General features: G+C 24.7%; 1 protein-coding gene across 1 annotated transcript in view; it reads right to left on the reverse strand.

The window, feature by feature from the left end:
- Positions 1-12,497, reverse strand: part of LOC129984399 (nuclear pore complex protein Nup205-like) — a 47,382-nt gene that overhangs the window by 1,413 nt on the left and 33,472 nt on the right. Inside the window, exons 33-39 of the mRNA XM_056094277.1 lie at positions 9,231-9,363; positions 8,125-8,361; positions 7,073-7,159; positions 6,215-6,384; positions 4,183-4,300; positions 3,887-4,012; positions 680-840 (exon numbers count right to left, since the gene is read on the reverse strand). Of these exons, the coding sequence (XP_055950252.1) occupies positions 680-840; positions 3,887-4,012; positions 4,183-4,300; positions 6,215-6,384; positions 7,073-7,159; positions 8,125-8,361; positions 9,231-9,363 (1,032 nt within the window). The remainder of the gene's footprint in view (positions 1-679; positions 841-3,886; positions 4,013-4,182; positions 4,301-6,214; positions 6,385-7,072; positions 7,160-8,124; positions 8,362-9,230; positions 9,364-12,497) is intronic.

Below are 12,497 nucleotides of genomic sequence, written 5' to 3' on the forward strand. Positions count from 1 at the left end.
AAACACAGATGAATTGATACAAAAGTATTAGAATCAAATTAATAGGAAAAACAAAAAATCAAATAAAAATTAAACCAAAAAAATTATAAAAAATATAAATTCTTTCTTTATATTCTTTATATCTGGATTCTTTTTTTATATTTTTTTGGTTTAATTTTTATTTGATTTTTTGTTTTTCTTATTAACTTGATTCTAATACTTTTGTGTATATATATATAATTTTCAATAAATATCCTATCAATTCAGCACTCTAGTTTCTGAACTTTTACATTAACATGAGAATATTTCAACCACAATAATAGATTTAAGATATAACATGTTTACAAATATATTAAAGCTTTCATGAAATTGGGTCACACAACTATAAACCTGAAACAGACAATCTGCCACCTAGCAATTATAGCTTCTATAGATTAAATTAAATTCTGAATAGCTATCCATTTCACAGAGCAGCAATAATGTTTTTATGATATTTCGAAGTCATTTAACAGCAGTGATTTTTATGTTATATTATTTTATTACAAACAATTACGTTACTTTACTACACACATGTATACAATATTAATTAACAAATATATAAGCATTAGGGAAGTATGATATTAATTATAAATGAAAACAGTGTAATTTATTACTGCATAAAATTAATATCAAACAAAGGAATAATAAATCAACTTTTTACCTGTTCAACTGATTTCATTTTTCTAAAGAAGGGGTCACCTAATGTTGTTTTGACATCATTTTTAAAGCTTTCAAAGTCAAACTGAGAAGGAATAGATTTTGGCTGCTCCTGAAATTTATTTCTGGCATTTTGTGGGCTAAGAGGACTAACAGACCCTGGATCTGCAAGAAAAGCAACACATGTATGTATAGCTTCATATTAAACAAATTTTGGTATAATTAGCAAAAAAAAAAAAAATTTCTTACAACAGGAAAATGGGGAATTTTGAAGTCCCCTATATATTGAATAAAAAATATCAGACAAAAAAAACCTTTAATAATAATAAAAAAAGAATTTTAAATAATTCACATCTTTATCTATTTTTATTATATGATCTTGCAAACGATCTTGATATGAAGTTTTGCAAAAGTTTTTTTTCTGCTCACAACCCCTATTCTAGAAAAGGGGAGAAAAAAGGGGTCCTTTTTTAAAACAAACAAAAAAAAAAGCTATTGATAGCAATTCTGGAAAATAAATAAGAAGTCAGAAGACAATTAATAAGTTAATCTGAAAAAATTCTGCTCTAAATAAATACATTTTTAATTATTTATTTATATTTCAAGAAAGACCATGTAAATTTTCAAATCCCAGTAATTTGCTATACATAGCTTCTTACATAAAACAAAGATTTTAGTAAATTATGTTGAAAGTATGAAGATTAAAATAGCAGAAAAATAAAATTTTATTATCTATTATTATTATTTGTTTGTTTGTTTTTGCAGAAAATAGATTTAAAAAAAATCTTTTCTAGATATGTGTTGAAAACTTTCTGAAATATCATAAAATATAAAAAAATAGATAAATAAAGATAACTTTTGAGTTTCTTGTATTATTTCAAAAATAAATCTCAGGAAAAAAAATTTTTTTTTTTTTTTTCAATCAAATTGCAGATATTTTGACTTCAGCACTGAATGACGGTAAGTACATAACAGTAGAAGATTATTCAAAAGTTTTGAGAATACATATTGATTTGTTAAATACAGTAAAGCAAAATGAAATATCATTCAGTTTAGCTATAGAAATGAAATGTAACTGCCCTATTAAAACTTTTGAATAATCTTGGGCACTAATAGGTTAGGAAATGCTGATATAAATAATATAATTGCTAATATAATTACAACATTTCTGTTTACTAAAACTTAAAATTATTCTCTTTATAATTTAGTTTTCAGTTTACAAATTTCCTTACAGAAAAGCATTATAGATTCCTCAAAGTATTCTTCAGGGTGGCTACAGAAACTGAAAATGTTTTCCCAGATTAAACTTGCAACATTACCCTGATTTACGGCTACTAATTATATTAGTTTTTTGCCTTTTCCCTGCTCAGAATCACTGTGTGTGTACATGCACAATACACATTATTAAAAATAAAAATTTTCATTAAAATTAATTATAAAAAATAAATTATTTTCCCATTATTACACATTATAAAAAATAACATATTTTCATTGAATTTAACTTTTTTTAAATGAAATGAACAGAACTAAAAATCTGTAGAAACAATATATTACATTTTTCATGTATGAAAAATAGTAGAAATTTCAACAAAGTAAAAAATACTGAAAATTTTAACAGAGTACTTTGCTTCTAAAACTGCATAAGAATCCTAAGAAACAAAAACTACTCTTTGCAACCAAATTAAATTATGTTAGCATAAAGGTTATGATAATTTTAGTTTTATATTATAGTTTTTTTTTTAATTTTCATTTAATATTACAAATAATGCTAGACGTAATATACTACTTTAAAGATAATAAATCATGTAATAAAAACAATTGCTTGCCTATTATAGTTAAAATGTAAAAAAATTACAAATATTAATTTCAAAACTGAAATATCAATGATTAAAATATTAATACAAAAATACCATATTTAAAACAACCAGTCCTACTTTAAATAAATTAATAAATTTCAAAAGGTTTTTTTTCAAAAAGTTTGAGATTTATAAATTTTTCCATTGCTCTTAAATTTACTTTTTGAGCTACCTATAGAATTTCATTTATTTATTTTGCTTCTAATTCATTGAGAATTAGAAGTAAAATAAATAAATAATAGATCGTTTATAGATCTAATTCTTTAAAGTGATACTCTGCTTCCTTCTCCCTTTTCAAATATTCATTTAACTCCATTTCTTCCTTTATACTCTTCATAATTGGCTTGCAAAGACTTCAAAATATGTGTTTTGAAACTTAATTAAAATTAGTTATTCCACTATTTTTTAAATGTTGTCATATACAATTTTCCTGCAATTAGCATTAATTCTTTATAATTGGAGTCATAGCTTTATATGCAATGAGTTATAACTTTATAGAGTGTTAATTCTCCCTATAGACAATTTTTATTGATCAAAAATTCTAGCATTACATTTCCCATGAGAAAATATCATTACCAGCTTTAACAATGGTATAGCATCATTGCAAAGTTTTGAGTTAATGACAGGTCGAACCGAAATTTGTTCACTCTCACTGTTCTATGAAAAGTGAAGAAACGTTCTTTTCAAAGGTTTTATTAGGAATTGATGGAAGCTACATTCATCAACTTATCTTATCAAAATGAAATTCGAAAGAAAGCTGTTCCAAGTTGCTGTTAAGATCATTTTGGCAGCATTAGACATCAAATATAGAAAAAATAATAGTGTGAAAACAATGTTTGCACACATACTTGGCAAGAAATGCTTTCATTGATCCTTTTCCTCGATGTTTAGATATTTTTACGAATTTTCTTTACTTTTTCCTGATTTTTCTAAATCAATAAAACTTTCTGAGTTTTCTTTAATTTCCCCAATTTCCTGGTTTAGATACCACCCTTTCTTAAATAAAATCCTCTCAGAGATGGAAATAACATTAAAATTGTTCCAATAATTTTCCTTATCATATAATCTTACATAAAGTATTCCTTTTATTTTCATTCAAAATATAAAAAATACAACCAAGTGTAATAAATATGGTTCACTACATTATAAATATAATTATGATAATTATCCATCAAGTACTAAAGTTTAAGGAAAAATTCCCAAAACAATTAATTTGCATTACAGAGAGGGAAAAAGATATAGAGTGAAACTATATTACTTCCTCTACAACATTACTTAGCTAAAGATGAATTAACTAAGCAAAATAAATTAAAAATATATTTTACAACAAAATATAATACATATGGAATCATTACCTTGGAGACGGCGAATTTGCTGGTGAGATTTATCGGATACAGAGAATGGAAGATTTTCCTTTTTACATGTTATGAAAAAGAATTCTAAATATTTGAGAAGAATAAAAGCTGCTGTTTCAATCATATCTATAGCTTGTTAAGGAAAAACTAGAAAGAATATTTTAAGTACAATTTTTAACTTCAAAAATTAAAAAAAAAATAATAATAATAATTTATTAACTTTACATATTAAAAACAAGCAAATAAAAAGTATTTTTTCCAAAATAACAACCAAATTATTATGCACTGAAGGATACATGACAAAATTGATATTTCTTTAGTTTTGTATTTAATCAATTTTTGAAGAGATGCTCTTACAAACTCCCGCTGATGCTGAACAGTTGGCTGCTCTTCAGAAGTTGTAGATGTAAGATACTATAAAGACAAATTTTTTTAGTTAAGACTTATAATTCCTAAATGTATATATTTAATGAAGTCTGTTTAATTTTCATAATCCTTGACAGCTATTTGTCAAAACAGATAAATATAAATTCTTTTAATGGTACAATATGTATATTTTAATGTTCCATTGCACTACGACAGACCATGTGAACAGTATTGATAAATTACATATTTTTGTATTTATCTTGCAAAAGTTTTGCTTAAAAAAAAATAATAAGTAACCATTCAAATTAGAAGTGTGATTAGCATAAGAATATAAATTAAATACAAAAAGAAATACTTTACACTACTTTTCAATACATCATTTAGTCTTTTACACCATAATTTAATATATTTCACAAGTTAAACTATAATAAATCATTAATACAGATATGATACAGATTTGGGGAAGAGGGGGGGGGGCTGAATGTCATTCAATAATAAAATGTATCAAATATAAACACTTACGGGGGAAAAGTAAGATTAATTAACAATGAAAAGAACGTTTATACATAAAAAGTACTTGAGATATTACAGTTCTGTAGGATTCTTACATAAAAGAAAATTAATCAACTCAAGAATGATAAAATGTGATTCTGAAAATATTGAAATCTGTGTTTCCACTTGAAATCTGTAATATTTGTATTAATATTAATTTAAATGAATTAAATTAGCTAATTTGGCAATTATACACATTCTCATAAAAAGTTCCTCTCAAGTAACTGACAGAAAAAAGATATTGTTCTTCTTTATAATAGGGTTTTTTGTTTTTTTTTTATAGCTGTCTTCTATCTTCGGCTTTATACTAAAATTGATCATGAATTTATTTTAAAAGGAAATATTATTATAAACAGCAGACAAATAATTCAAAAGAATGTATTTAGCATTTCAAATGCAAATAAAAATGGTTTGTATCTCTCATCATGAATAAAATGCACTTTTAAGTGAAAAATATTAGAAATCTATTCTTGTACAATTCATCACAAAACAAAATCTGCATTGTGACAATTGATATCACACTGTGTCAATCATGTATGAAACATAGCAAGAATTGTTTTCAATTACTGTTGAATATACCAATGTCAGATGAATTTCCACAAATTCAACTAGTAGTAAATAGTTTACAGACTTCCCATTCTTAATAAGACAAAAAATACACCGACTTTGAAGGACTTTTTTAAAAATTGAAGGACAATAAAATATATATTAGGCATAAAAATATAAATGCTAAGTTTTAATAAAATATTTTCAAATTAGCCTTCCAATGGACCATATTTTGTTTTGCTATCAATGCTAGATGTTTTATGTTTTATATAAAGAGTACTAAGGACACTTGTTACGCTTATCTTGCAGTGAATAAATCAATACTTATACAGTTCAAAATAGGGTTTGAGATCACAATGCAAGTACCCTATATAAATCACTGTGCATTCACAAATAGATGTTAATTTTGCACCAACTATTACTAGGTACATATTTCACATTCTCAAAGCGAAACTGTCATGATTTGGCTTATTCTACTGTCTCAAAAAATAATGGATGTATGTTCTGTCTATTTTCAAGAACAGTTCAAGGACCCAGAGAAAATTCAAGTACCATTTTGGGGCCCCGAATACTGCAAAATAAAATTCGATGAGTTTTCAAGAATTGGGAAACCCTGGTTTAGAGGCTTGCTTCTATGATTCTCACAAAATGCTCTAAATATTACTCTTTACTAAAAATTACATATAATTCTAATGATATATTTAAAATAATATAACAGTCTACTCAACCACATATAAGCAATCATGAAGCACAGATTATTTCACTTTTCTCTAGAAATTTTTACCTAAAACATTTCAGGGCGAAGAAAAGCATTATTCAAGACAGCATTTAAACAATACAAGTAAAAATAAATAATTTTAATACTTCTGCAAGTTCATCGCTTGTTAGAGTTGAAAGAGTTTGAAGTCTGTGGGTGAGAACTTTCTGTTCATCAATGCTGATTTGTAACTCTGAAGCTGATCTGTATAGAAGAGTAATCAGTAGGCCTAAATCAGGTGAACGACCAATACTCAATGGTAACCTTTTTTGAAAGCCTGAAACAATAATAGAATAAGTTTTTAAAAAATTTTGCTGTTAAATGAAAGTATCCAAATAGTGTTTTGAAGGATCACAACAGACAGAAGTATTATAGAAACCAATTGCTTTTATAACTATAATTTTGTGTTGTTATACAGAAAAAGTAAAGAGTTTCAGAAGAAAGAAATATATCAAATATTGAATAAAAGGTATAAATAAAAACATTAATATTTTCTTCACATTTCATTTCTATGTTATAAGCACTGAATAATCAAAAATGATTTTATTTTTATTTTTACGATGTTTCATTTATAATAGAAAAAAAGGTTAGTTGTATAGATATTTTATGAATATTGGAATTAAATATGGTTTGTAAATATCAGAAAAGATTAAAATGAAATTATAATGCAATTAATGAAAAAATTGGTGTGGAAAATATAATTGTTAACCATAAATCTTTTAAAGCAAAAAAAAAAAAAAAAAAAAAAAAAAAAAAAATGCAAATAATAACATATTTGGCTATTTAGAGAGTAATTCCCCCAAGATAAAAAAAAAGTATGATTACTTTCAAAAATTTAATGAAAGAAGACTTTTAAAAAATCTATTTTATTCTCTTTGTTGTATTGATAATTTTACTTTACTTTAGTGTTAGAAATGAAATTCATCATCAACTATGTAAGAGTACATTCACACATATATACTAACTTGAAGGAGCTAAATTAAATGAATCTGAAGTAGAAGCTTCAGCAATATAAGGTCCAAAAAGAATAGTAGAGTTCTGCATATCAATTCCTGAAAATGAAATATTAATGTAAAAATAATAATCGTAAATAAAAAGTACAGTCCATTTTAAAAATTGATGTATTTGAAAATAAACTAATCATTAAAATTTATAAAATGCAGCATTATTCTAAAATATTTTTATTTAAAGAATATATAAATACAACATTTAAAGTACAGAATATACTACTTCATATATTAACTGCATGATATATGCTAAAAGATTAATCTAACTTAATAATATGCTAATTAAACTAAATTATGTTTCATACTTTAATTAATTTTTTAAGTAAAATTTAAATATTCTCAAGCAGCAATATTTCTTGCTTTAATGAATAGATTTCATTAACAACTCCAATTTCAAAGCAACACTTTCAATACATTGTTTAAAAGAGATCAAATGCATGCTATTTAATTATATGCTATTTAATTAAAAGGAAAATAGTACAGTCATTTAAACTGATAAAAGAGAAATTGGTAAAGAAATAAAAATTTAAATAATTATAATAGTTTCATATTAAATAAGAAATATTCTTCTACTCATGATTTTTCATATAAGTCTAGATTATTCTCTAACCACATATGTAGCCAATATAAATGGCAAATCTAACAAACAGTTCACATTTTATCGAAAGTACTGAAATCATAAATAAAAATTATTAGTATGCATTATTTGAACATTTTAATATTAATTTCAAAAATGCACAATATTTAAGTATAATTGGTCATTCAAGAAAATGGAATAAATTCAGTGCATGATATCTTTAAAAAAATTATGACTAATAAATAATTACCATTTACTATATCTGGTGAACAAAAAAAAAAAACAATTTAATTTTTAAAAAATTCATAAAATTATTTACACAATATTAACAATAAAATACTATTAATTTGATAACTAACAAGTCATAACTCTGCATATAAAAAAATTAAGGAAAAGCAAAATTTAAAAGAAAACACCTCTCGTTAACAATTACCAGATTTTGTAATGACATTGCAACATGAACCAAGAACATGGGATGCAATCTGAAGACGTAGCATTTTCATGCGAGCTAAAACTTCAGGATTATTATTAACTCCTAAATTTTGATGAGAAGTTTCAGAACTTTCAATGGCCATGAGTCTAGGTATTAGCATCATCATATGTTGTCTTAATAATAACAGATGCCCTCTCTGTTCACTCAAGAAAGTATCCCCAGTTAATGTATTGGGATCTAGAAGAAAATAAATAAATATCCTTTACAAATAATTTATTTAAATACTTCCAAACAAAAATCAAATAAATTTATTTTAATATATAATTAAATAAATAAAATCTTTAAAATGCAAACTACTGATACTTCTTTTCAAATCAGAATGTGAAATCTTACTTTAAAAGAAAATTGCTAATTATCATTAATAATTTAAATTTAACCAATATTAAATCCATTAAAAATGATGCAAGGCATTTTACTGATTAACTGCTCATATTTTAGTTTTAAAAATAACTGTTTAAGATTTTAAATGGAATAAATTATGATACAAAACACATTAAAATTATTCTCAACATAATTAAGCAGAAAATATATTCATTCTTTTCATTATATAATTTTTAATAATTTCAATTCAAAAAATTTATATAATTATTTTAGAAAACAGACATCTTTAACTAATATTATAAACATAATTTGGAGAACAAAGGAAACATTAAAAATGAGTATAGATAAAAAAAAATGTATTTTAAGAATAATAAGAAATGCAAGTAATATTCAATAAGCAATGATTTTATGCAAAACTAATTATAAAGCTTCGCATTTTTCATTCAATAATTGAATTAATTTAATAGTACAAAAAAAAATATTAGAATGGAATATGCAGCTTTCATTTTGAATTCATGTGCAATAGAGATTCCATAATTTGTCAAATAATAAATGCTATTATATTTCGTATTACTTTCTCTTTTCAGAATTTACAGTAATAAAAGCACTTTTTTTTTCTTAAGACTGCTTTACTGCATAAGATAAAAATGACTTTCAAAACTGACCTAATAAAATTCTTAATTTTTACACATACAAAAGGGGAAAAATTATTTATTAAATCTTACCATCAAAGCTGGCACGAGATAAAACCGCAGATATAACACTTAATTCCTCCAATGCCTCAAGACTATACAAATTAGATGGATCACGAATCACATGAGAAAAGAGTTCTCCATTGCAAACCACAAACTCTAACAACTGAAAATAAAATTATGATAAAATAAGTAAGTAAACTAAAAACCAGATTTTTTAATAACAATACGTTATGAACATGGACATGTAAAACAATCTGAAATCTACTCATAAGCCATAACTTCAGAATTATTGTTAACTCTTGCTTAAATTTAAAATTTCAGCTCTTTCAAGAGCCTATGTTTAGGTATCATTGGTCAGTATCATCACATTATATTTTAGTAATAAATGGTTTCGCCATTAGTCTACTTAGGGAAGTATTATCACAAAATTACTATAAGTCAAATTACCACAAAATTAAATTAAAAATTAGGCACTTGATAAACACCATGAAAAAACATTTTTATTAGTGTTTAAAATATTAAAACCAAAAAATGCAATATATCATTTATAATTAAAAACATAAAAATTTAATAACTTTTCTGCACTTAAAAAAAACATTTTTTACCAAAAAAAAAATTAAGATTTGTATTTCAGTGTCCTCAGATTCAAATAATATAATAGTATATATTTGAAATAAATAATAGATACTCTTAGGATAGTAAATTACCATAAACTGGTTTTTAAAAAAACCATAATTTTGAAGAATCAGATAAATATTTTTACATTGTTTGCGCACAGTATTTGTCTATACAATTACATTCCTATATGATTAATGGATATCTAACCAACATTTGGAATTTAAAAATAATTAAGTGATTAAAATAAAATTTTCTGAAAATATGAACTAATAAATATCCTTTATTCCAAGAATGCCTTCCACGTTTAAAAGACACATGCATTCCACAACGAATTTTTTTATGGTGTAGCAAACATAAGAGTATGTAAAAATGTTTAAAAAAAGATTTCATAGCTTAACTTTAAAAATTCATAATGTATAATGATAAATTATTAAACAAAATATTCACCAATGACCAGCAACTAACTGTGATCACTATTGCCCTACTAATAGCATCATCCATGTTAAGGAATTTTCAGTAGTTTCTAACCAGGAGTCAAAACAGGGACCTATTTCTTTTTTTAACATTTTATCCACTTTTCTTAATGTGAGCTCAAAACTGGAAGCAAGCTCAGTATTTTATTTTTAGACCTATGCATTCAGTAATTTTTTAATGAAATTCAGTTGAAGTGTTAAAAAAAAAAACTGATGACAAATATCAGTAATTTTTAAGAAAAATATATGATGAACAGAAAGATGTATTTCTGTTGTGAAATAAAATGTAAAATAATCTTAGTATGAATATTATTAGTGCACCATAGTTATAATGCATAAAAATCATTATGAACAATTATAAATCAGTGTGACAGATATGAAATGCTGATGAGACTAAAGAAATTGAAAAAGTTCAAGATGGGTGAAGAAAGACAATAGCTAATGTTTACTTAAATGCTACAAGAAAGCAAAAGAAATTGTTTGTCCTGGAAATGTGAACCTTTGTAAATACCTTTGTATTGAAACACTAGTGTGATAAAAAGTTAAAGATTTGATTTGAAATTTTTAAGTGTCAGGTCAAAGGAAATAATTTATTTTTGAAACCTCTTTTATTGCTGATTATTGGAATATGGACTTTAAGGAATACAGACTTTTTTATTTATTTTTGCTTGTGATTAGGATTTTAACATTTTTGCAGAATTATTGACACTAATATTGAATGTAATGACAATAAAGGATAAGATATATTTCACTGCCTTTATTAACTTTTGCAAAAATATAGTCTACCACTTTCAAAACTGACTTCCACAACAACAGATGATGCTCCTTCAACGATCAGAAAAATCGAAGAATTATGGCATTATTGAGAAGAAGAAAATAGAAGTGAACTTTACAGCAGATGTATCAGGCACTTGATAGATTACAAAATACATCAAAAAGAATTATGCATAAAAGTGATAAAAACGGATCATATCTTGTACTTAAAAAAATTATCCATTTGATAAGATTGTGTAGCATAAATTCACAACAGTTATATTTTCATAAGTGAATTAAAAATAAAATATTCAAGATCGCTCTACTATATCAAAGAACACTGGATATTCTGCTCTATGATTCTTAAAGAATGTAGAAAAGAAATAGCTATAACTTGCACTTAATAATCAAATATTTAGACAATAGTTTGTTTTCTGATCCAATATGGTTGCAAAATTTATCTTCCTACGGTTGATATTTAAAAAAAAAAAAAAATAATTCCATTTTAATTCAAAATAGAAATTCCATTTAAATTTAAATTTTAAAAAAGAGAGATCAGAATACTATGAATATGTGTGACCAAGTAAGAAGGCTTTTAGATGTAAGCTATCTCTATGAGAAAAAACAGAAAAAGAAAATAAATGGACATGTATCAGATGTACCAGTACAACATATAACATGAGCAAATCAAATTTATGAGAAGCTGAATTTTAACAAACAGCATTACATTTAAGAAAAAAAATTTTAATATAAGATTTGAAGATTTTAAATACTTGGAAGAAAAGTTTTCTTTATTTATCACAATTTTTTCACCATACGTAGAAAAGGTGTTTAACAGTATGCAAATGGCAGTAGCTAAGATTTATTGATGTTCAGATTTGAAGGTTAAATTCATTAAAGTTGGAGTGCTAGAGTCTTAGAAAGCTTGATTCATATTAAAGCATTTGAAAAATTGGCAGATGAAGTAACTTCCATGTTTTAAAGCATAAACTTTCACTTATAAAATGTCACTTGTCAGATCTATAGTTACTGACATTTAAAATGGGTCAGTTTTGAAAATAGTCGATATGAACAAGATATCTTTTAAAGTAGGAAAAAATGATAACAAAGAAAAGATACCAAATGCCAGGAAAAAAATATAACTCCTCCCCCCTCTCCATTCAGTGTTCCAAAATAAACCTACATTTCTTTAAAAAATTATTGTCTTTGTAATACACACACAAAAACTTAGTTTATGTGGTTCATGCAACTATCGATGTCCCAGCTCTGTACAGTTTTATTCATAAAGAAATATTGAAAGCATTTAGAATTTAATTAACAGTTATCTTTATTTATAACGTAAATGCAAGTTATGGAATAAAGCGTAAATGGATAAAAAAGGTACATAAATAGAAAATTAAAGAAATCAGTTAGGGGAAACTTTGAAAAAGAAACAAAAGAGAGTTAAATCCAA

Source organism: Argiope bruennichi, chromosome 9 (genome assembly GCF_947563725.1).
Source record: "Argiope bruennichi chromosome 9, qqArgBrue1.1, whole genome shotgun sequence".
Taxonomy (NCBI): domain Eukaryota; kingdom Metazoa; phylum Arthropoda; class Arachnida; order Araneae; family Araneidae; genus Argiope; species Argiope bruennichi.